This window comes from Cydia splendana, chromosome 17, assembly GCF_910591565.1.
Source record: "Cydia splendana chromosome 17, ilCydSple1.2, whole genome shotgun sequence".
NCBI lineage: Eukaryota > Metazoa > Arthropoda > Insecta > Lepidoptera > Tortricidae > Cydia > Cydia splendana.
In genome coordinates this window covers 9,583,583-9,610,760 of record NC_085976.1, presented here as the reverse complement: position 1 = coordinate 9,610,760, position 27,178 = coordinate 9,583,583, and the positions used below count along the sequence as shown (strand labels likewise).

At 39.6% G+C, this 27,178-nt stretch overlaps 2 protein-coding genes across 2 annotated transcripts in view; one reads left to right on the top strand and one right to left on the bottom strand.

The window, feature by feature from the left end:
• The window catches only part of LOC134798751 (bumetanide-sensitive sodium-(potassium)-chloride cotransporter-like), a 43,506-nt gene extending 42,169 nt beyond the window's left edge, over window positions 1-1,337 (bottom strand). The window contains exon 1 of the mRNA XM_063771125.1: window positions 571-1,337. Coding sequence (XP_063627195.1) covers window positions 571-954 — 384 coding nt within the window. The 5' untranslated portion in view covers window positions 955-1,337. The remainder of the gene's footprint in view (window positions 1-570) is intronic.
• Window positions 1,338-3,833: 2,496 nt separating this feature from the next.
• On the top strand, window positions 3,834-26,963 carry LOC134798752 (arrestin domain-containing protein 17-like). The gene is made up of 9 exons (XM_063771126.1): window positions 3,834-3,857; window positions 4,460-4,638; window positions 5,083-5,250; window positions 6,342-6,550; window positions 8,797-8,979; window positions 20,998-21,183; window positions 22,050-22,481; window positions 26,715-26,784; window positions 26,893-26,963. The coding sequence occupies exons 2-9, from the start codon at window positions 4,524-4,526 to the stop codon at window positions 26,949-26,951; spliced, it is 1,422 nt and encodes a 473-aa protein (XP_063627196.1). The 5' UTR covers window positions 3,834-3,857; window positions 4,460-4,523; the 3' UTR covers window positions 26,952-26,963.
• Window positions 26,964-27,178: the final 215 nt, after the last annotated feature.

The window sequence follows — 27,178 nt, the reverse complement described above, 5'->3', positions numbered from 1 at the left end:
AAGAGACCGCAGTACCTGGAAGGACTTGGAAGAGGCCTATGTCGGAGGACAAGCCGAAGTTGTCTTGGGAAACTAGAAAATGGTAATATATACAAATGTATAGTGAAAAATAAGGTATATTTTTAAGTAAGTAGATAGAGTATTAATGTTACAAAACTTCAGTAATAAAGTCTATTTTATTTTATTTAGAGCAATAGGCCTGAGTCGGTCATGGACCAAGAACTGTTAAGAATAAAATCCCATGAAGGACCGAAAGGAACTAAATCTTTTTGCATAGTTTTAATTGGTCAGTACTTTACAGAATTTTAGATGGGAAGTTCTTTGCTACCAATGTACAACCCATTCTTGAATTATCACCAAACAAAAAAGAGGGGCATAAAAGAGGTATAATTTAGTACCGAAAATAAATTATTTTATGCTAATTAATTTCCCTGTTAAGTGACATTGATTCAAACAATACTGAATTAATTTTGGTATGTATGAATAAATGTTTTAATATTTAATATAGGGATATTCCAAAAAAATGAAATTGGTGGACTACTTTAGCTTTGGCTATTATCATAATCTCACCTGGAACCTGGTAGCCGACTGCTGATTCCTGAACCGAGATGGCTTCTCAATATCTCTGAAACTGCTCTTGGTGACCGGAGTCTTCCTCTGCATCACCACACCATTGTTCGGCTCCAGCAGCTTGTCCTTCTCACCAGGCTCCTTCTTAAACTGCAATCCTGACTCCGAATCACCATCTAACTTCACTGTTATATCAGTAGGGTACTGTATCTGGCCGTTTGTAGCTGCCATAGACTTAGCAGAACTTATTTTTCTAAACCGTCCGATGATAACATCTTCCTCGTCATCTATGGGCACATTCAGCTTCTCCGGGAGCGCTGGGCCACTAGGATTGGGGTCACTTTTCACTGGGCTCAACTCTATGTCCTTCTCAGGCGAACCCATTTTTATTTCTTACGACCGGCGTTTTTATAATGAATATACGAATGTATTTACGTTAGATTAAAGTGTTTTTGGACACATTTTCGATGGCACTATTTAATTTGATGACATTAAGCCTTATAAATTATTTGATACACTTAAATTTCGTAAAGGTAATCAGAATTTATTTTTTGTAAACACTCGCATTATGTCAGCATTAAAGCCATTCGACACATATTTAAAACGTGTAATTAACTAATATCACTAGAAGATAACATTGGTATCAAAATATAGAGATTTTCTGTCATAAAAACGGTAATTGACACTATAATTTCAAAGCACGTGAAAAGGACGCGCAAACACGCCGCGGACGTCCTTTTACGTTGACTGATTGTAAATGAATGAATTGAATGATGATATGAAACCGAAACGCATTTTGTTTTCTTTGAAGTTTGACGGATCGATTACTAGCTTGAAAATATGAATGAACAATGAGGATCGTATACATCTGCGGATATTCACACGTGCGTATTTCTAAAACTTCAAATAAACATTAACAAATAGAAAACTAAGTAGTGCAAGATATTTTGATTAATATTCTGTAATTTAGAATCTGTAGTTCTAGTAGTTTACAAGTAAACTACTACTTATAGTAAAGTTTACGAATAATTCCAATAGTCTAACCTTTGCTTTACTTACACAACAGGAGCCGTTCATTCATTTATTTCATTCTCATAATGTTGCTAGGTAGACAGATTTCTAATTTAGCTTTTATGGTATTCTTTTATTTTAAATCACTATTAAATATAAAACATTAAATTAGCTTAAAAATAATAATACAAACTATCTCTAAACTAAATAAACTTAAAATAAAACGCCTATAAATAAAAAACGTCCCCCAAGTCACTGCCGATGGGCAGTGTGCCCAGAAGGCTGGCCGCATTGCCACGTTGTATGGCAATACTAACGCGTTGAGCAAAATACTGGCTGGTGAGGGCCTACCGCGAACCACGTTCGACGTGTTCCCTCTGTGTCGCACTTGTAAATTAGTACGTAAGTGTGACAGGGAGGCAACACGTCGAACGTGGTTCGCGGTAGGACCTCAGCCCTCTGGTCCCCTGCGGCATCTATAAGGCGCTCCGCTAAGGCCTTGGCTTGGCCCCCACGGTCCCAGCGTTTCGACCCCAAACGCCTCAAAAATATAACTACTGCCAAGGGTGGCATATTTGCGGCGTTTGAGGTCTTCTGGCATGGACGCGGTATGACCAGCATCTCTGTTGGTGCCCGGAAGGTGGGACGGCGCGAGGGTGTCAACACATGTAGCATCCCAGACTAGAGGCCGTCCCATCTTCCAAGGCACCAACGTCATACCGTCGGGCCTCTTGCCATCGTCCCAAGCCAAACCGACGGGCTCGAGTATGGCCGGGACTTTGACGCTGACAAAGGCCCTTCGGATGACGTCGTTGATGCTGGCGTGTCTGGGTATGCGTCCGGCGCTTCTGCCGCAGGAAAGCCCATGATGTTCAAATTTGTCCACCATGACACCACAACGGCAGTGATGGGGGACGTTTGTTACAGTCCCTATGCGCAAACAAGTCGCCAATCTGAAGGTGGTGTTGTCCAATAGGGTCCCTATGGATGGAGAGGGTAGGGCTTTTAGCCACAGACCAGACTCCCACTCCGCAGTGGCAAGAAGACGAGCTCGATCCGCAGTACTAGTTGACGTATCAACGAGATTATTCCGTACTAGACGGCAGAGCGGCTCGTCCCATTGCCTCTGCGAGCAAGGATTGGCAGGCGGGTCCGTGTTGCTGCAGGTTAGTGACCAAACATTCTTGGCCTCGGTGCAATGTGCTGCCTCTATGGCCCCGAGAGAGCGAGTTAAAATGCCTCCAATCAGGTTTTGAGCACTATGCACCGAGGACAAGATGGCAGGCAGCGACACACTGGAAATTTTGCGGATACCCAGGCCACCGTGCCGAATAGGCAGAGAGGCCTGGGTCCAGGACCTTTCTTCAAAACGTATGTTGAGAACAGATGACAGAGTATCCTGAATTAAGGAGTCAAGTTTTAAAAGTAGGGTGCGATGCTTCCAAAGGTGACTACAGCGGAGAACATAAGTAAATTTGGGTACGAAAAGGCAATATCGAATGATGGAAAAGGCGGTATGCATATTAATTTTTAGTAGGCGTTCCGAAACAGAATTGAAATTTTGGATTTTGGCATTGACATATTCGTCGAAAGATTGATCTAAATAAATAAAATAGGGCAGCCAAGAAGGTGAAGCTGATTGTCACATTGTCACTAATAATTTTGATTCCGGGGGCTATCATAGCAAAGCTGTCCTCTATAATTTTGCAATCAGAGGAAGGGTTCAAAATAAAGAGTTCGCAATTCGAAAAGTTCAGAGTTAGCCCGATAGATTTTAACTCTGATGTTAATTGTTATTTTTTTTTATCGTCTAAAACAGTATCGGCTTCACCTCCAAGGGTTCCGTCGTCCAGGTACCAGATATTTAATTTAGAATTTAGATTTTTTATGATAGAATGGATGGCGAGACTGAAAATGGCTGGGCCTAAAGGATCACCCTGCTGACAACCAACGGAGGAGGCCAAAAGGTTTGATTTATATAAAAGGTATGGTATTGTACCATTATAAATACATTTATGTGGTAATTTTTCTCATTTGTTTTGTACTTATCATAAGCTAGTCTTTACTTTTAGTTTGGAACCCTATTTTTACAATAATTTTCCAGGCCATCGTAGACGACTGGTGGTAACACTGAAAACGTCAAAATCTATTTTTATTTTATACTTTGAGCTGTCAAGCAAGTGACTCAACTGACTCAAGTGTCAAGTTAATTTTGTTTTGTTTGCGGGCGGGACGGGACCGGTGTCGGTGGTTTGGTTAAAGCAGTGAAGTTATAAGTGTAAACAACGTTATTTACGGTATTTGACGTCTGTCACTCACTACAGCAACACTACGTAAAATGTTTTGCACATCGAAATCACAAAGGAAAACAACTGCACTGCGAACGTTTACGTTCTACGTCTTTTTTTTTTTAATTTTAGGGTTGGCCGAACACCATCGTTATGAATCGGTAGTCGTCTAAGTAAATCGATATGAATTTTTCATTTTTCTTTTAATAAAAATAAGGAAAAGGTGGATAATTAACTGTAAATATGGATATATTTATCGTCACTTAACAGACAACAAATTTGACACAGAAATAACATAAATAAACTTTAAAATAGATCCCCAGTTAGTTTCAATTTTGACAATGGGTGCGACCTACTCGGTCGGTGTATTTAATACACCGACCGACCGGTAGCTTGCGGGAAAACCATATAATTCTAGCTTTATTTAAATCTCAAATAAAAATTCATTATACGTCACAATTCGATACCTCAGTCTACGTGCCATCCAATCGTAATCGCTTGCTGTGACAATCGATTTGCTTTAGTTACATCTCTATATACGTCAGTCATAATGTGTCAAATACCGTAAATAAAGTTGTTTACACATAAAGTGTTTGCGGCCTTGAGTGGTTCTTTGTTTTATTACCTTTTTGTTACTTAAGAATTTATCTCAACATGGGTTTTGATGAAGGACGGCTCGTCCTTGACAGTGATAATGGATCATATTTCGCAGGACAGACGGTTAATGCAAAATTAATTTTTAACCCAGACAAGGTGAAAACTTTTCGAGGTAAATAGATTACAGAGCCGCTTATAAACCTGTTGTTTTCGGTTTTCGGTAACGACATTATAATTGTTTTCTACCGACTTATAATCATAATCATTTATTGCAGCCATGGTTTGGTATTTGTATGGTTTTTGTTGCTGTAATTTCACTTTATTATTATTTTAGTTACCACCTAAACTTTATTTATTTATTGAAACTTTATTACACAGTAAAAGTTGTACAAAAGGCGAACTTTACTTCTGTGATCCTGATCAACCATAACATGATTTGTGACACTCATAATCCATGACTATTTTTATAGGACTGAACTGAGTGGAGAGCATTAATAATCCTTAAGATTCATTTATAATTAGTATTTTCAGATTTATTGTTTTCTGTGCAAAAAAAATTTGTCCCCCAAATCAAAATTTTTACTTGAGTGTATATTTATATTACTTATTATTTTAGGTATATATGCAAAAATTAAAGGTTTCTGTAAAGTCCACTGGACAACCTCGCACTCCAGGAGAGTCCCTGACGGCCGAGGTGGGCATCGCACTGAGCATTATACTGAGACGCACGAGTCTCATGAGGTCTATGTTGAAAGGAAAATTTACCTTGTTGGAGGGGAAAGTGGTAAGAACCTTAAATTTATCTAATATAGGAAATGCTTATGGTCTACTTATGTATGGCAAATAAAAAAAATTTTTTGACCTGACAGATGGTAAATAGTTACTTACCCCCTTAGTCATAAACATCTACTATATAGTTGACAAGCCGATAATAATTGTTTGTCCTTTTCCATCATACCAATACGTCGGAAAGGAACAAACAATTATTATCGGCTTGTCAACTTTAGTAGATGTTTATGAATAAGGGGGTTAGACTATAAATGCTTACTAAGGCATAGTGAGTTCTTAATATTATTAAGGCCCTCTGGATTGTCTCAGGATTACAAACCCTTTAAATCTTATACATACACTTATTTGTAGGTACTACTATAAAGAGAAGCGTAAAAAAATCATACAGCACACCATTATATCTTTCATTCACCTTTTCTAAGAAATTACTAAGTGGAGTGAACCACTTGAGCAAAGAATGTTTTGCTTTGCTGATAAATTATTGCTTGTATTAGTGTTGTGTGACAATTTTGGATTTTCAACCTTAAGTATATGATAGGTAATAAAGATGAAAAATCGAATGAACTAAAAAGTGCATCAAGGGGCTTGCCAGTTAAGATTAATTTACTCCTTATCTACCCTACAGCAAGTTACACAACAATGATATTCTAGGAAAATTATAAATTGAAAATACATTTATATCAAACCATATTGGCAAGCTTAATTGATACCAGAGTAGAAAACATTTTATTATTTATTATGTAAGAATTCAGAAGAGAATGATTAATTATTCCACAGGTTAGTTATTTATTACACAGGTTAGTTAGTTCCACAGGTTAGGTTATTGCACAGGGAAAGGCATTGGACTCATATATTTCTTCGTAAAGCCGGGCCTCGGGCACTACAAAGTGGGTCAGTTAGTTGGTGTGCAAATCGAGTTTGTGCACATGTTCGTTGGTGCGCATGTTCGCTCAGCATTATATTTTATGAACCTATCTTTACATGTGAAATCTTTGGGGAAGGGTTGGTACCCTTCCCCAAAGGTTTAAGTGGCCAATTGTTACTTAATTAGTGGAATCTAAATTTTTATCATATTTTTACCATCAGGCGAACACCGAATACAACCAGGCAAACATGAATACCCATTCAACTTCCCACTGCCCGCGAACTGTCCCTCATCCTTCGAGGGTCAGCATGGCCACATCCGATATGAAATAAAGGCGGTGGTGGACCGGGCCTTCAAGACTGATCAAGAGAAAAAGGTTCGGTTGAGGGTCATAGCGCCATTGGATCTTAATGCGGATCCGTACTGCAGTGTAAGTAGATTTTTGAAACTGTTTTTTTTTTTCATCATATATTAATACTGTTATTTCTGACTAGTCTCTGCCTGCGACTTTGTCTGCGTATAATTCGTTAAACTGCGTCACCCCTCCACTTTAGATCGCAATTTGTTACGACACTTATGTTGCACCTTCTAAAGAGATTCCTGGATTAAAAATATCCTATGTCCTCTCCTAGATTATACGTATTATAACAAAATCCATTTCTCGACCTAACCAAGTAGACCGTTTTTGGGGAATGTCTCTATGTCATGCATTATGAGTGCAAGTTACAAACAGAAAAAAGAAGTGTCATTCATTAATTACGCCACAATACTTGCAGAAGTGCGAGCAAAATGTAGCAAAAATATGTAGGTAGGTATGTACATACATATTATAGAGGTATTGACATACTTAATCTAATTTGAATCCTGGATGCGTAACAACTAGATGTAATAGTGAGTCAGCGTTTACTGATGGTTAACCATGCAGTATAGTAGTAACATGGTCAGTTAGATAACATGTAAATTTCCGACCCCTATTGCATATTGCACTGACGTAGATAACTCATTTATCAATGCACGTGTGGCTGCGTCTGGTTTTATAGTTTTGGGTACTTATTACAGGATTTATTTTAAAAGTTGCCTACTTTGCTCCCCTCTGGATAATTGTGCTCCAACAGTTTTTATATGTGCTTATATGAAAACTATATCACAATCTTATTTCAATGTTACAATTACAATATGGATTGATGTAATATAATAATTATTAATTATGATATGATTTGGAGCAAAGTATTTTGCGGTAGGTATAACCTTATAACGAAGATTTTATTGTCATCGAGTCGAAGTTTAGCTTAAAAATACACGGGTGACCTGAAGACCATCACTCATTAATGGAAAAACAGCGCTATAATAAGTTACATATTGCCTAAGAAACCGCAGGAAAATAATGACTAAGTCTTTGGGTTTCACCCCTGATATCTTCCTTGAGTAACGCGTATTTCTGACGACAGATGCACATGCACCTTTCTTACATGAATACGAGTACATACAATAATAATGTACTGACTCGTATTGATAAAAAAAAATATGTACAAAAAACTTAGCTCTAGATATGAACGTGGGCCTTCTAAAGGCCCCAAGTACAAAATTATATAAGTACATCCATTAACTAACCTAACCTAAGGGTTCCAAATTGAAAAGCAAGACAACTGCTTATGGGTCTCCGGAGGATAGTATAAAATGTGTAGGATGCAACTGGGACGGCAGAGGTATCAAGATAGATGGAGAGTACTTAAACCACCTACGCTTTGCTGACGACATTGTTTTACTCGCAGAGACACCTGAAGATCTCGAACACATGCTCAATGATCTAAGCCAGGCATCGATGCGAGTTGGTCTAAAAATGAATATGGAGAAAACAAAGTGGATGAGCACCGCTGAAAAGGCAACCATTTCATTGGAAGGCAAAACGATGGAGAGAGTAAGCGATTACGTATATTTGGGCCAGAAAATAACGCTTGACGGTAACCCCTTGGATGCCGAAATTAGTAGGCGCATTCAATTGGGTTGGGGCGCATTTGGAAAGCTAGGCGATGTTTTCAAGTCCACAATCCCACAGTCACTGAAAACCAGGGTCTAAAACCAATGCGTCCTCCCAGTGATGACTTACGCATGCGAGACATGGACGTTGACCGTCGGAAGGGTGCGCCAGCTAAAAGTGGCACAGAGAGCCATGGAGCGCGCGATGCTCGGGATCTCCCTGCGAGACAGAGTTCGGAATGAGGACATTCGCCAACGCACGAGAGTTACCGACATCGCCAAAAGAATTGCGCAACTGAAGTGGGAATGGGCCGGCCATATCTGCCGCAGGAATGACGACCGATGGGGCCAGCGAGTACTGTTCTGGAGACCTCGACTGGGAAGCCGGAGGGACGGAAAACCACGAGCCAGATGGTCGGACGACATTACAAAGACGGCAGGGCCGACCTGGCATAGAACCGCCGCATACAGAACAACATGGAAATCCATGAAAGAGGCATATGTTCAGCAGTGGACGCAAATATGCTGAGAAGAAGGATGCAACTGCACCTATGTGTAACTGTGTAGTCACCCACCTCGCGCTTTTCGCGCATAATATAATGTATGTTTAGTTTGTGCACAAGTGCACTCACAATTTCATTTTTTTTTTGTAACCTTTATTAAAAATTGGCATGACAATCAAATGACATTATCCTACAGGAACCAATCGAGATCGAGATGAGCAACACCTACTGCTGCTGTTGCATGAGTCGCGGCGCTTGCGAGACCTTAGTGAAGCTACCCAAAGGCGGCTATTGCCCTGGACAGACCATACCTATTGAAGTCAGCTGCGAAAACAAGGGCAATGTGGACATTGAGACCATCTCCTTTGCTATTGAACAGGTAACTTAACACATAATAAGCGAGACCTTAGTGAAGCCACGCAATGGTGGCTACTGCCCTGGACAGACCATACCTATTGAAGTCAGCTGCGAAAACAAGGGCAATGTGGACATTGAGACCATCTCCTTTGCTATTGAACAGGTAACTGTAAGAGATCCACACTAGTGTCTTTTGAGCGGCGTCTAGTCAGCGCTATAAAAATGGTGTCGCTGCGCAGTTAACTATTTACATTAAGTATAGGGTATTTGACTACTAGTCAAATCAGTTTCTATTTTCAAACTGTCAAAACGATTTTCTAGGTACTATCAGGTACTATGGAATTTACAGTAGAATCCGTTTATTATCACTCCGTATACTGACCAACCGCTTACTATTACCTGCTATGACGCAATTACTGTGCGAAGTTTGGTTTTCATATAAAATTATTTGTGTCAATTTCGGATAAGATGACTTCGCTTATAGTGACAAATCGCTTACTATGACCTATAAATCCTATTTTTATGAAATTATGGCCGGTTATACTGACACATTCGCAGCATACGGTGGTTTTCGTGGCCGTCCCCGCGTCTTTCCCTGCGACGACGTTTGGTGCATGCGTGGCGATTAAGTTGTTTTAGTTTGATTCTCAGTGAAAGTTGATAATTGGTACAAGGTTAACAAACCTCATCTCTCACACAGGAATTTGAGATTAATTTGGAAAAAATAACAAAAATAAGAATTTAATCAACTAGGTATACTTTATTATGACATCCGCTTAGTATGACGTGTTTGTCACTTCCCTTCGATGTCATTATAAGCGGATTCTAATACTGTATATGAAACACTGGCATGTGACGTCACAATCAAATTACCTACTCTTTATAGTATTATACTGGTTTTAAAAGGCTGCTATTTAACTGATCACCAGATTTAGTAAAATTTAATACCAAAAAAATCTATTTTACCACCCTAAAATCATGAATGATCACCAAAATTATAACACCATTTTAATGTGAAATGATTACCAATTTTATTACATTTTACTATCCTTTTAAAGGAAATTGTGACGATTACACAATAAACAGTACGACGCAACTACCCGCTAGCTTCACTCCGTGGAGAAGTGTCATGGCAGGCGGGTGGCTGGCGGAGTGCACGAGCAATAACAGTTGTTTCATTTGATCACCCAGTACACAACGGAGCCTGGACGTCACAGATGGCGACGAGGGTAAAATACTACAAAAAAAAAATTAAGGAAAGGAAAGGTAACGGTGGCGGAAAAAAAAAACAAACCTAAGGTATGGAAATCCTAACCTAATAGCTACCGTATTTGTCCATTTCCTCCCGAGCTGCCGATTGTATTCAGGTAATACAAAATTTTGGGTGATATTCAGTGTAACGAGTGACGTACGGTTGTACATAATGCGAAAATATTAAAACCGCAACGATTTTGTTGGGCGGTACTTACGTAAGTAGGTTATGAAATTCCAAACTCACGTAAGAGGAGTATTAAAGGAACTAATGCAGAATTTAAATATTACTGTAAAAACGTAGATCTAGTACCTATACCTAATTTTATAGTTTTGTTTACAATCAATGTTAATAAAAACAATTATGTATATGCACAGTTGATTTTGTCGACTGTTTACATAAGAACAGTGGTTAACTTTACAACTATTATTGAGTAAATAATTGATGGTATGTAGCTCGGGAGGAATGTTTACTAAGCAAAGAAGAAATATACGCGTGCTTATTACACTAACTCTTTGACAATGGCTACTGTGCGTGAGCCTGGTTGCCAAATGTAAATCCAAAAGTGTAATCAATGCAAGATAGATCTATAATTGGGGTCACTACAAAAAATAATGTACTCATGTTACATATTATTCCTATGATGTGGCACCGACGTATTAGCCATGAAATGACAGAAACGAATATGCTGATGGTTTGCGTGTTACAAATACAGATGGTACATGGTTTATTTTCTGACTCAAAATCGTATATTAGAATTCATATGATATAAAGGGTAAATAATCAAACTACCTTCGCGGAAATCATGATTATTATGAGTTGTGTATTTACCGTTCATACTTAAAATATACCGACCTATTTAGTCGTGTAATTAAATACTAAGATATTTTTACATGAGGGAACGTATAGAGAAACCTGCATATTAAGTCGGTATAGTTGTATACATTTTATGGACCTTATGTCCTAAAAGAAATATTGTTCGGTTAAAATAACCAGTTATAATCAATTGAAATGCTATTTATAGAACGATATGGGTATGAATCGATGTTAACTTAGTGTCGACTTAACATGTATTTATATATTCATAGGTATGTGCTGTTTATGATAATAAACAATGCTAGCAGGTAACGGACCAGTTAAATTATCAAGGACCGTTACGATGTCAAGTGAGTCAAGAACTATAGATAGCGTACTTAGACTGATGAATGCCGAGGGCTTTGTTATTGTTTTACTGTAGGAGTAGACACGTAAACTCAGCATCAAATGAATTGAGTAGTAAGTCGGAGTCGGACTAACAAGAAAATAAATTGCAAGAAGTAAACTGTACATCACATCTATGCTGCAGTAAGTAATAATTAGTAGGTTGAAACGTTCAACCGGTACTAGCAAAACAAATAATAATTAGGTTGGAACTTTCAACTGGTACTAGCAAAACAAATAATTAGTAGGTTGCAACTTTCAACCGGTACTAGCAAAACAAATAATTAGTAGGTTGAAATGTTCAACTGGTACTAGCAAAACAAATAATTAGTAGGTTGAAACTTTCAACCAGTACTAGCAAAACAAATAATTAGTGGGTTGAAACTTTCAACCAGTACTAGCAAAACAAATAATTAGTAGGTTGAAACTTTCAACCAGTACTAGCAAAACAAATAATTAGTAGGTTGAAATGTTCAACTGGTACTAGCAAAACAAATAATTAGTAGGTTGAAACTTTCAACCAGTACTAGCAAAACAAATAATTAGTAGGTTGCAACTTTCAACCGGTACTAGCAAAACAAATAATTAGTAGGTTGAAACGTTCAACTGGTACTAGCAAAACAAATAATTAGTAGGTTGAAACGTTCAACTGGTACTAGCAAAACAAATAATTAGTAGGTTGAAACGTTCAACTGGTACTAGCAAAACAAATAATTAGTAGGTTGAAACGTTCAACTGGTACTAGCAAAACAAATAATTAGTAGGTTGCAACTTTCAACCGGTACTAGCAAAACAAATAATTAGTAGGTTGAAACGTTCAACTGGTACTAGCAAAACAAATAATTAGTAGGTTGAAACGTTCAACTGGTACTAGCAAAACAAATAATTAGTAGGTTGAAACGTTCAACTGGTACTAGCAAAACAAATAATTAGTAGGTTGAAACGTTCAACTGGTACTAGCAAAACAAATAATTAGTAGGTTGAAACGTTCAACTGGTACTAGCAAAACAAATAATTAGTAGGTTGCAACTTTCAACCGGTACTAGCAAAACAAATAATTAGTAGGTTGAAATGTTCAACTGGTACTAGCAAAACAAATAATTAGTAGGTTGAATCTTTCAACCGGTACTAGCAAAACAAATAATTAGTAGGTTGAAACGTTCAACTGGTACTAGCAAAACAAATAATGAGTAGGTTGAAACGTTCAACTGGTACTAGCAAAACAAATAAGTAGTAGGTTGAATATTTCAACCGGTACTAGCAAAACAAGTAATTAGTAGGTTGAAACGTTCAACTGGTACTAGCAAAAACAAATAATTAGTAGGTTGAAATGTTCAACTGGTACTAGCAAAACAAATAATTAGTAGGTTGATTGTTCAACTGGTACTAGCAAAACAAATAATTAGTAGGTTGATTGTTCAACTGTTGCTAGCAAATCAAATAATTAGTAGGTTGGAACTTTCAACTGGTACTAGCAAAACAAATAATAATTAGGTTGGAACTTTCAACTGGTACTAGCAAAACAAATAATTAGTAGGTTGGAACTTTCAACTGGTACTAGCAAAACAAATAATTAGTGGGTTGGAACTTTCAACTGGTACTAGCAAAACAAATAATCAGTAGGTTGGAACTTTCAACTGGTACTAGCAAAATAAATAAGTAGTAGGTTGAATGTTCAACTAGTACTAGCAAAACAAAAGAAATTATAAGCGAAATCATAACACTTACCTACGATACAAACAGAGAATAATTAGTAAGTTGAATGTTCAACTGGTACTAACAAACAAAAAGAGTCAAATGTACCTAGTAACTAGTCTAGTAGACGCGATAGTGGTGGTTGGTACTAACGATAGGACCTTTTGTTATAGGTCGTCCAAATTAGTACAACATAGTACTTAAAAGTAAACTGACGCGATATAGTGTTGGTTGGTACTAACGATAGTATCTTGTTTTAGGTCATCCAAAATGTCCTAGATACCACCATTAGACGGATTCTTTAGCCCACCAAAACTTAATAGGGAGGCAAAATAGTCATAAATTGACATTATGTTAGTATAGAGTGACCTCCTATTATGTAATGTATTTATTGAATTCGAAATTATACAGGGTGGAAAGGCACGACGATCCTTCCCGGAAGTATTAGGTCGTTTAAGTGATACAGAGACGATTGGTAATGGTAAGAATCGTTAATTGAGTAAAAAATAAAAATAGCAAATTTACTACTTTTTAACTGTGGTGACAACCCTATAGCATGTGCACATCACGGCTATAGATTAAGGATCTCCGTCGGGAAAGCTCGGGACTTTACACTTTTTTCCGATCGTTGACAGAATCGCAATGATGTATGAATGTCGCATAAATGTCAAATAAATCAAATGAATGCAAAAATATTATAAACAATTTTATTACTTTCTTAGATAATTATTTTTTGCCAATATTTAACACTATCTTCTCTTCACATACGGTGTTCAAATGTACCTCCGTGTCTTACAAGGCCGCCGCAGCCCGTGCCCGAGTATGTCGATGCACATGCGATAGTGTATGCTCTTCGTCATTTTTCCTCCGCAGATTGTCCTCCGCAGAAAGCACCAATTAGCCTTTGTCTCATTTCGTCCGCAGTTTCACATTCCGTTTGGTACACCATATCTTTTACACAGCCCCACAAATTTAAATAGCCACGAGCATCTAACAACGGCATTTTTATTTGAAAAATATGACATTAAATAAGTAAAGTTCAATAAAAATTTAATTTCAAACTGATGTTTGTTTGACGTCTGATGACGTCTTGTCTATTTCCTACCACGCAAGAAGGTTTGTTAGTTTGGTATTGAAGAGTATTTATTCTTGATTTATTCTAATGTTCTGTTTTGCATGAACCTACATTTGGTGCATCAAACACAACCTACTTATAATAAAAAAAAAACTTTTTATTATTTTAGATAGTTTCTATTTATCCGAAAATAATTTTGTGAAACGTGTTAAGAAACTAAAACCTTTTTATCAGTCAAGGAAACCAGAGATATTTATAAGACGATTGCGTACTTTTGAGTGGTTGTCAATGTCACCATTTGAACTGTCGTTGTAATCAATGTTGTGGTTAGTATTATTAATATTAAGGAATAACATAACTACTTCATTCAAGTATTGAACAAGTGGAACCACAAAAAAATCGAAAATCCTGCAACGATTCTTACCGTGTTGTAAGCAGACCTAAAAATGGTTAGATGGCAACAAATTAGCATAATTTCCTGTCGTATACTGATTGTTTACAAGTAAGTTCATTGACCCTGTCACCTGTTAGGGTTAGAACAAAGTAGTTTTTTGCATGGATGTTTAAAAGGCCATAATTTATAAACGGTTGCCCATATTAACATAGTTTCTATGGAGAAAATATAGAGCTTAGGCTAAACTATCTCCCATTTCCGGAAAGGATCGTCGTGCCTTTCCACCCTGTATAATAAGCAGTTTAGTGCCTCTGCCTACTGTTCCAGTTAACTTAAGGCGTAGGTATAGATGGATGGCCTCGGGAATAGGCATATCTACTAATGTAGATTCAGGATAGATTTCAATTATACAAAAAAAAAATACGCCGGTTGGAAAACATTTCCTGTAAAGTATTACAATTTAATCTTCTTCTAACCTATACCCGTATCATAAATTTACTGCATTTTGCAGATGTTCGTATGGGTAAGAACTTACTGTATCAGCTTAAATAAAAACGAACAAAGTATATATAAAAATATATTATACGACGACTTAGACGGTATTCCGGTTAAAGATTGTTGTAGCAATCCTGTTGGAACAGTTAGAAGACAGGTTAAATTATAGTTTAAGAGAAACAAGCAGGTGACCAGGATAAGAGTAATAATGCATTCTGCGTAAGTAGCCGTGGAAATTGTGGAACACAGAGGCATGCCTAAACTGCCCAAATAAAACCTATAAATAGATGAGGATATACAATTCTTCAAAATCGTATATGACCCAGATTTCATATAATAAATCCCAATTCCTATCTATTTTAGAGCCGGAATACATGATTCTATAGAATAATAATCAGGGCAAAGCTCAATTACAAACCCAAGTACAACAGGTACGTAAATAGATGCTGGGCCTGTCATAATACATCATGTCATGTAGTACCTAAAGTCAATGCTGTAAAAACTGAAGTGGCGATGCGGGGAGCCTTACACGGTGAGGAAGCACTGCTTACTTAACTAAACTACGAAACTATACCCAAGGCAACCATGACTAAGGTACTAACAGAAAAAACTCTAGTGACCAGCAGTTAACCTAATGTCTTGTAAATAGACATACGATTTTTGTCGGTTAACAGTGTAGATGACGAAGTCCCTTTTTAACTACCTAGGTAGTAGGTACACCTACTCAGATGAAGACGAGTGATGTGTGTGATGTGATGACTAATTATAATTAAGTGTAATTAAAAAGGCATTTTACCGGAAAATATATTTCCTTATTTCAGTCACATGCATAAACTTACAATAAGGGGCTGTCCATAAATTACGTCATCGATTTTTGACGATTTTGGACCCCCCCCCCCCTATAATCATCCAAAAATCATGCTTCAAATGACCCCATTTCCTCCTACTTCATGCTACCGTCATCCGATGTCCAGACCCCCCCCCCCCACTAATTTGAAATGACGTAATTTATGAATAGCCCCTAATTAAGGATGCCAAAACGCTTAGGTATGCGGTTGAGACAATACATACATTAGAAATTATACATAGTCTCAGAACCGATACATTAAATCAAAACAGAAACAAATAACTAAATACTGTGTGTAGGTACCTACACATTATAAAATAAAAACAATAAGTATTCGAATTAACCGTGATTTTGATCGCTCTCAATGACAGTTTGCCTGATGTTTAATTTGTGAGGCTAACAAATTAAGTAAAACTAGTAGATTAAAGTTGTAGCTTGAATCACTTCATTGATCTACCCAAGAGTACACATTTATTGTACTAATTGAGCACTAAGACTCAAAAGACCAAAAACCTAGGTCTTATCATTTAGAAACGTTAAACGTAACGATAAAATGGTAAAGGACCTAAACATTCGAACTGTACTCTGATGTACTCAGTATTTCATGGGATCATGGTTATAATAATGGAATTCCATTGGTTCGTTGGAAGATGTTTATTGAAATTAAATGACATACTTACCAATGGCAGGATATAGGAAGCAGACATACAAGGTGTATACCTATGTTTCAGGTTTATAAAATATGTTGCAAGTAATTGAAATAAACCGAAGAAAAGTGTATAAGTACAAATAATAATATTTATGTGACAGTCTGACAGTAAGTATTGTGGAAATAATAATACAATACTTACTGGTCACAATTCAATTGAAAAATCAGCTTTCAATTAGTAAAGTGTTACGTTATTTTCATAACATAAATTGTAATTATGATTCTTCGCATAAGTAAGTTGCTAGAATAATATTACATTCGATATTATATTTGCTGTGTTACTTTTTGAGCAATAAAATGAATAAAATAAATATTTGGATTAATTGATGTCAAGATTATATTATTCAAGTATTATAATTAAAGAACGATAATTAGATATGTATGCAATGCAATTAATAATGATAATGGTCAAATAGGCAGGTAAATCTTAGTAGGTACCTAACAAATTAATAATATATAAATTTATTTATATAGATTATTGTTTGCTTAACCTATTCACAAGTAAAACTAATCATACTTGACGTGGTACCTCTACAACGAATGTAACATTCCTACTTTATTTGACCTTGGATTATCTTCAAGTATTTTAAATTGCATTATAATTATATATTAACATCATACAAGACTAGTAAAACAGAGTCAATCAGTTATTGCTAATAAGTAACTAATGTCCAAGACGCTTGGCAAGCTTACAATGTTATTGTACCTAAATCATGAAATAGGTATTAATTAGGCAAATATTATATTGTATGCTAATGAAAATACCTGGAAATATGTAAGCATCAAAAGGAAAATGTAGTAATTAAGGCGTTTAAAGTAAATCTTTGAGTTATAAGCAATTGAATAAAAAACTCAAAACTGCAAATAGGAGAAGGAGAGGGACTGACACCTAAGAAGAAATTGTAAAAGTAAAATAATAGTTTCACAGATTTAAAGGCTTGCTAGTGTTAGTGTTGGAAAATATTTATTATTTAACTGTTGTAAAATGAATACATCCACACCTCGCCGAGTTTCTTACGCCGGTTCTTCTCGGGTCTGAGGTTAACCTTTCCGAACCGGTGGTAGTATACCTAGATTGGAAAAATAAATTAACCTAGCGAGTATAAGATAATACGATAAACTGAACTATTGTGGCATGATAAATATATAAGTAAAATAAATAAATCATTATAAAAAGGGAGAGATGTGACGATTACACAATAAACAGTACGACGCAACTACCCGCTAGCTTCACTCCGTGGAGAAGTGTCATGGCAGGCGGGTGGCTGGCGGAGTGCACGAGCAATAACAGTTGTTTCATTTGATCACCCAGTACACAACGGAGCCTGGACGTTACAGAAATGACACCAAACTAATCATTATTAACCCAAAAACAGTCAATGATTACCAAATTTCAAACCCCATTTTAATATGAAATGATAACCAAATTTTTACATCTTGCTATCCTATTAAAGAAAATGACACCAAAATAATCATTGTAAACCCAAAAATAGTAAGTGACCACCAAAATTAGAACTCCATTTTAATGTAAAATGATAACCAAATTTTTAAATCTTGCTATCCTATTAAAGCAAATGGCTCCAAAATAATCATTGTAAACGCAAAAATAGTAAATGATCACAAAAATTGTAACCACATTTTAATTAAAAATGTGCAAACATTTAATATATCGTTATCCTATTAAATTAATTAATCCACTTCGTCACCTTTTTCTAATAGCATTTTATTTCTGTAACAGTCGCAGTTCTAACCTAACCTAACCCACTTTTCTAGTAGCATTTTGTTTCTGTAAGGGTCGCAGTTCAAACCTAACCTAACCCACTTTTCTAGTAGCATTTCTTTTCTGCAAGGGTCGCAGTTCAAACCTAACCTAACCCACTTTTCTAGTAGCATTTCGTTTCTGTATGGGTCGCAATTCAAACCTAACCTAACCCACTTTTCTAGTAGCATTTCTTTTCTGTAAGGGTCGCAGTTCAAACCTAACCTAACCCACTTTTCTAGTAGCGTTTCGTATCTGTATGGGTAGCAGTTGAAACTTAACCTAACCTACTTTTCTAGTACCATTTCGTTTCTGTAAGGGTCGCAGTGCTAACCTAACCTAACCCACTTAACTGATAGCAGTTTAACTTACTTTTCTAGTAGCATAACGAAATGCTACTAGAAAAGTAGATTAGGTTAGGTAGGTATGCGGTGCGGGCTACGGGGGGTTGAGCGGGAGGGGCTAGTAATTTTGGCATCAGTTTACTTTATTTGGTAATATGTATACATTTTTTGGTAATCATAGTGGTTTATTTAGGTGAAAATAGCGCATTAATTTGGTCTTCAAGATTTGGTGATCATTAATGATTTTTGGTGATCATTCAATATATTTGGTATTTGAATACAATTTGAAGTGCAGTCGTAATTAATAAAGTGGTGGTACTTTTGTATTTTTAGGCCTTATTTATTTGGTGTTCAGTAATTTTTTTTGGTAAGCATGATTTTTTTATTTAGGGTACCAAAGTATTTTTTGGTGGTCATTATATTTGTAGCCGTTTTAAAATATAAATTGTTTTTAAAAATAAGTGCTGTCTACGTTTCTCTATTAATATTCTGGTGCTTTATTTCTTGCATGGTGTAAAATAATTTATTTTAAATCAATCAAATACCCTATTGTAATTCACAAAAGTGGACGCCAAAGATCGTGCAAAACCGAAGTGGAGCCGAAAAAGTCAAAAACCGGACCTTGTGGGCTCCGAAGCAGAAGATGGGGATGTAAAACCGGGATAAAACGCTGATGATCTAGATGAGAGAGAGAGATATACCTCACTACCTGTATATAAGTATTCTGTATTATAATGATAACTTCTGAAATACTGAAACGTTAAATGTTGTATGACTAATGAATTGGTTAGACAACATTATTATATTACAACGGGGGGTTCCCCCTTATCGGTATAAAAGGTGAACGAGCCAAATGCTGATACAGCCATGCTTATCAAACCAAGTTATGTATAGCACACATTGTATGAGCTAGGGGCTCGTCTTATCAAAAAAAGTGAATTCCAGAGACAAGTTACAATGTTATCGTGACATTGCCCTTCCGGATACCCTTTGCTCCTTTACTGTAGCAGCATAAATAAACTAGAAAGACAAATTAATCTGAAATACACCATTAGTTTGATATGTGGCAGAATCAGAAAATTGGTCCACAAAAATCAGTTTCGGAGGGACAGAACAGAACATATTATATGCTGATATGCTCCAATGTCCACAGGTCCATGTCTCCAGTCCCACCACACACCTAATAGAAACACGAATGTGTAAGGTCGCGGTATTTCAATGTCATTCATTTCGCGATCGCGTTTTTTTTGTCTGTGACGTCATCTGGCCGGCCGGGCTCACAATGGCTAGCTCGAAACAAAGATACCTAACTAAGTGAAGATCGTGTGAAGATAATAATTTGAGAATGATATCGTAAAAAAATAGGCAACATTGACTCGTTAATTTGATAAACATTAAAAGGATTGTAAATAAATAGACATAACAGTAACATAGTTTTAATTCGATTTAGTTATGTGTCAGTATAATTAATTCATTCTAATGGGCAAAATGTCTGCGGTTGCATCTAATTACCTCCACCTTTTCATTTATTGTGGGGCCTTTAAAACGCGGACATACATATATTTTAAGAGTTCTAAGATTAGCAGACATGTTTTAATGACCTTGAATCATCTCGATGGTTAATTTATCTTGCGGCTCGTATCTATTTTGAAGCGATTCAGGGGTTTGAGTTGAGGTACTGAACGGACACGAAACCTTATTGCTAAAACGTGAGGTCTTCCGATGGTCAATTAAGAATGTTGCTGTAAAAAGGTAAAAATATACAGCGTTTACGCTCTGATCCGATTCCGAGACTTAAGGGGCCACATTAGAACTTTACCACTTGAATTTTTGTCCCCCTAATTTCTTTGGAGTTTGGACACTTTTCAATTCAACTTGATTGATCTCATTTTGACTTGATGTACGGTCGAGTACACAAACATCTTTACAAGCGAACATTAAAAAAATATAAAATGAGATCAAGTTGAAATAAGTACCCTAGTTGTTGGTACCGGCGCATTTTTCCTTTTGGGTATTTTTTTTACTAGCTTATTAAAGTGTCCCACTGCTGGGCAAAGGCCTCCCCTCTTTTCCCGCCATTTGGTCCTGTCCGATGCACATTCCCGCCACTATATACAGAATATATCGAGGTCGTCCCGCCATCTCCGTTTGGGTCTTCCTCTGCCCCGAGATACATCGTGTGGGATCCAGTCCGTGGCCAACTTGGCCCAGCGCTCCGGGTGCATGCGGCATTTGGATATTTATCAATTTAAAATTGCATTCATTTACAGAACACGGTGTTCCACGCGACCCATCGCCCCGGCACGAAGAGCAGCGAAGACACCGTCGCCAAACTAAAGAAGGGCCCGATACCCGGCAACACGTCTCGCACCTGGACCGTTGAGATGGAAATGCCCACCATGGACCTGTACAATGTAGCTGCTTGTCGTTTTATCGATATTGACTACACTTTCGTGGTAAGTCTTATTAGGGTAACCCTATTTGTCTTAATGTAACCCTATTGCTAACCTCTTATCCTGGCAACTTTATTTTGCCTTGAGTAGAACATGTCTTGCAAGTCCATTATAAAGAGAGTAGCGAAGACACCGTCGCCAAACTAAAGAAGGGCCCGATACCCGGCAACACGTCTCGCACCTTGACCGTGGACCTGTACAATGTGGCTGCCTGCCGGTACATCGATATTAACTACACTTTCGTGGTCAGACATATTAGGGTAACCCTATTTGTCTTAATATAACCCTATTTACCTAAGACGATGACATGCATAAGGCCAATCATCTTCCCACACTGTCAACACGTCCACAGGAGAGGTTTTCAAACAACAGACTAATGTCTGTTGTACTATTTTATGTCGCACTATAGGTATTGCTACACTGTTGTAATCAACAGTGCAGCAATACCTATAGTGCGACATAAAATAGTAGAAAATAAATAATGGAATTAAAAAAAATCCATACTAAATAGTTGCCATGTTTAAACATTTTACTTACGTCACAGAATAAATAATAGTACTAGGTACAGAAGATTCACTCTAACAAAACGCGTCTGCTACGATTAGGACAGATATGACCGCTAGGTGGCGACAGCGCCACACGCGTGCTTATGGCTAGCCACCAAAATTGGTGTGGGACGGATGTACTTGTAGCTACCTGTTGCAAAGCGACGAAATCGCGGAGTGAGCCACGCCTGCCTACGTCAAAAATGTGACAGTTACTTAGAAAGTGGCGCCCTCATTTAATTTCTACTATTTTATGTCGTACTGTACTACCATTCCTTTTTATTTTATTTTATTTTTAATTTTATTTGATCTATTATTCCTCAGGTCAAAGTATCACCAGACGGCTGTCACGAAGACAGCAAAGAAAGACGCCGCATCGTCATCGGCAACATCCCGCTACGAGGCTACCAGGACAATATCCCCAACCCAATGCAAGACCAAATGCCGAAACAGATAGAGAACTATCAAAACGCCGCGCCGCACTTCGGCCCCGTTGTCAACCAACCCATGCCTTATCCTGCTCCTAGTCCTTACCCTAGCGGTAACCCTTACCCCGGTGCATACCCTGGTGCTAGCCCGTACCCTGGCGCGAACCCCCCATACCCGAACGCTAGTCCGTACCCCGGCCCGCACCCGGTGTCTCCGTATCCTAATTCTCCATACCCTGGAAGTGCGCAGCCGGTCTCGCCGTATCCGCCTCCGTACTCCGCTGTGCCTTCGTTGCCACCTGGGGCTAATGTGCCGTATCCCACAGGGGTGAGTTTATGAAAAAAAATGGCTTTTGATTATTTCGAACGAGTTGAGCCTAATGAAAAACAAAACTATGATTCAGTTTTTCATTAAAGTTAACCATTATAACAAGCAAGCTATTAATCGTACGTACAACTTAGAAAAGAGAGAAAGTAATTACAAAGTAAACATGCCCTATAAGCGTGTTTAGCTGTGAAAACAGCAACTTATGATGACTTTAATAATTAAAAAAAAAAAAAATGACGCTGTCAACGTCAGTCGTGTTTTTATAAATTTTCTCAAATTATTTTCTAGATTTTGTATTTACATGTTGCTTTCTACATTATTTTTATGAAAAATATAACCCAAGACTGCTGCGTATATAAGGGTTATAATTGGCCATAGAATATGATGTCCTAACATGTACGACAAAACTCCCTGTGAAAGAAAATGCAAACGAGAAGCAAAACACGAGCTCAACTAGCGTCTCCACGAAACGCACGCCCACCACCCCCGTCCGCATCATCCGTCTCCTCGCAATCGTCGTCGGGCGATGAATTCGCCACCGCGCCCGACACCAGCGAGTCGAGCGATGAGTGCGGGCCGCCGCCACCGCCGTCACGACCACCTGCGCGGCGCGGGCGGCCACCGCTGTCGGCACGCTTGGGGCCTGCGGGACATCCTGCCCCGCCCACGGCTCCCGCTGCCGGTGGTGTAGTGCGTCGCATGCGATGGTCTCAAACCATTAATGAGAACGTCATGCGCGCCTACTATGGGGCTACAGAGGGGGGAACCAACTTATGCGCGTACCGTGTCCGAATGCTTCCACTGTTTCAGGCCCTCGAACCGACCATCGACGTGACTGCGCAACGACTATCGGATCAGGTGCGAGTCATCCAGCGGCAAAAGCGGTTGGATGACTCGACACTTGATCGGCTTCGCCTGGAGGCTCTCTCTGCTCGCGCAGCTTCTACCTCGGCGCGGGATCCGCCCGTCACGTCGCCGGATCCGGTGCCGGCACCCGACCAGGCACCGGGGGCGCCGCGGGTAGATCTCAGTGCCGACGAGGAGGAGTTCGCGCAGAGTGTGGGTAGTACAGCCAATGAGCAACTGAGGAGGACTCTGGACGAGGCGATTACGCGGTACCGCTCCACACCCGATACTAGGCCACGATTACCACGTTTGCCTATGAATAGACACAATCTAGCGCTAATGGGAGCCCTAAACGCTTTACTAGAGCCATATTTGCGGACTAGTAAAGATTTAGATGATACGCACGCGATCATGTATTGCGGAGCCATCGCGGCGTGCCGTGTTGCACGAGTCAAGTTTCCGGACTCTGAACGTGCACCTAGGACCGCCGGAGGTGCCCCCGCATGGCAAATACGGATCGAGCGACGTATCAGCTCTTTTAGGACTCTTATCGCAAAGCTGATCTGCTTCAGGGGGGGCAACAATCGCCCCCGAGTAATGCGCTTTGTAAACCAGGCATTCGTGGGGACGGATATCAGGCCCCGCGACTACATGGCCAACGTTACGGAGCGCATCGACTTTCTAAAGCAGAAAGTCTATGCATGGGCAAACCGTATTCGCCGCTACAGAGAGCGTGTGGACCGATTCCAGCAGAATCGTCTTTTCCAGAGTGACCAAAGGAAGATGTACCGAAAGTGGGAGGAAACCAACCTTCGTGCATCCGACTCGCGGCCACCGGATGCTACTGTCATGAATGACTTCTGGCGTAGCATCTGGTCGGTGCCTGTCGGACACACCGAGGGGAGTTGGATGAGTGTTGTCGAGCGTGAGTGCGAGTCCATTGAACCTATGGGGGCAGTCACCATCAGCCCCGATGACGTAAGTTGTGCCATCCGCACGGCCCAGAACTGGAAAAGTCCTGGGCCGGATGGATTGCACAACTTCTGGCTAAAATGGTTCCGATGCTCGCACTCCTACTTAGCAGCACAATTTCAACAAGCCCTCGAACTTGGTTCTCTCCCACCTTCCTTAACAACTGGTGTCACCTTCCTGCTCTATAAGTCCGGTAGTACCACGGAAGCGAAGAACTACAGACCCATCACATGCTTGCCTACACTCTACAAGCTCCTTACATCCATTTTGAGAGCAAAAATCAACGCGCACATTGTCGCAAACAATATTTTGGCCTCTGCTCAAAATGGATGTAGGGTTGGGTCCCGTGGTACTAAAGAGCTCCTCCTCATAGACATGACCATCTGCCAACAAATCCGGCGGACCAAGGGGGCCCTCTCAGCCGCTTGGATTGACTACAAGAAGGCCTATGATTCGGTGCCTCATTCATGGCTGGGGAGGGTCTTAGAGCTGTACAAAGTTGATGCAGCTTTGAGAGCCTTCCTAAGCGCGTGTATGGGGCAGTGGACCACAGTCCTTCGTCAACCAGGAGGCGGGGATGACCGACCTGGCCCACAGGATTTTATAAGGATTGAGCGAGGAATATTTCAGGGCGACAGTCTGAGTCCGCTATGGTTCTGCCTAGCTCTGAATCCCCTCAGCACCTTGCTGAAGGATTTGGGACTAGGTTGCCGGCTTCGGAGAGAGGGTGAAGTTATTTCTCACCTTCTGTACATGGATGACCTCAAATTATTTGCACCAAATACCCAAGGCTTGTTGGAGCTACTGAAAACCACCGAAGTCTTCAGTAGTGCCATCAACATGGAGTTTGGTGTCGATAAATGTGCGGTTATGCATGTACAGCGGGGGAAGGTTGTAAATTCAACAAATTTACAACTTTCTGAGACAATGTCTTTCAGGTCTATCTCTGAATCAGAGACCTATAAATACCTTGGTATGTCACAGTCGTTGGGTATTGAGGACGAGGGTATTAGACGGTCGGTGAAGGAGCGCTTTTTCAGTCGGCTCACAAAAGTCCTTAACAGTCTTTTGTCAGGAGGCAACAAAGTGCGCGCCTTCAACGCCTGGGTAATGCCTCTTCTCACATACTCCTTTGGCATACTAAGGTGGACTCAGACCGAGCTGGACGCCCTGGATCGGAGGGTCCGGTCACTGCTCACCACACATCGCATGCTACACCCACGCTCGTCAGTTATGAGATTGTACATCCCACGGAAGTGTGGAGGCCGAGGCTTCCTAAACGCCAAGGATCTCCACAACCGCGAGATGTACAATCTCAGGAATTATTTCCTTAACAACGAGTGTGGGATGCATCGTGATGTGGTGGCAGTAGACAGGAACCTCACGCCGCTCTCCTTGGCAAACGAGAACTGGCGCAAACCTGTGGTACTAAGTACTGCGGATCGCAAGGCGGCATGGGAGAGTAAGGCGCTACACGGGCGGTTCTACAAGGCCCTCACGGGACCCGATGTGGACCTGCTCGCGTCGGTGAACTGGTTACGATTCGGGGACCTCTTCGGAGAAACCGAGGGTTTTGCCTGTGCAATTGCGGACGAAGTGATGATGACGAACAACTATCGGAAATATATCCTGAAGGACGGTACGGTCGACATTTGTCGGGCATGCCGCCGTCCCGGAGAGTCACTCATATCATTTCCGGTTGTTCTCATCTTGCTAACGGTGAGTACTTGCACAGACATAATCTCGTAGCCAGGATTATTCACCAGCAACTTGCTCTTCTATACGGCCTTGTGGACCGCGAAGTACCGTACTACAAGTACTTACCTGCGCCTGTTCTCGAGAATGGTCGTGCCACGCTCTATTGGGATCGATCTATCATCACTGACAGGACTATTGTCGCCAATAAGCCTGACATCGTGCTGATAGACCGATCGCAGCGCCGGGCCGTGCTCGCCGACGTCACCATCCCCCATGATGAGAATCTCGTGAAGGCCGAGAAGGACAAGTCCAGCAAGTACCTAGACTTAGCTCACGAGATTACCGCCATGTGGGATGTTGACTCGACGATCATTGTTCCGATAGTTGTGTCAGCGAACGGTCTCATAGCGAAGAGTCTCGACCAACACCTAGAGAGACTCTCGCTGGGTGGTTGGATCAAGGGTCAGATGCAGAAGGCGGTAATATTGGACACGGCGCGTATAGTACGTCGGTTCCTCACTCTGCGACCCTGACCACCGGCAGCTTGGGCCAAGCCCCGCTGCCGGCGGCACCCTAGGTTAGGTTTTTTATAATGTGTTTATATGTATTTTTTATTGTTTTGTAAGTGTTTTTATATTTTACTTTTATATTCATATTATAACAAACCTAACTTAAGACGAAAAATAAATAAAGAGAAAAAAAAACTATATTTTTCAGCCCACCAGCCCGTTTGTCAACGCTAGTGCCCCCGGCCTGATTCCAGCAACACCGGATTCTGCCGAAAAAAGTAAGTCCATTTTATTAAAGTAAATCGGAATTGTATCGACTACAATATGACTTATGTCTTCGGGTAAGGTCCACAAATTCGGAAGTTAAACTGCATTTTTTTTTTCAGAAAACCCGATAGATGACAGCTGCCACAATCCTCCTTTCAACCCTAACTTTAAATCATAAAATAATTAAGGCTTTCCAGAATCACAAATGCTGTATTTTAAAGGTTTTGTCCTTATAACGTTTATAGTAACTATGTCTTCGTATTCCATGAATAATTACTACAAAAAAATGGTTTGATACTCTTAGGGCCACTTGCACCATCCAACTAACCCGGGATTAACCGGTTAAACCTGGAGTAACCATGGTTACCAGTACAATTTGACACTGGGTTGACGGTTTAACCGGTT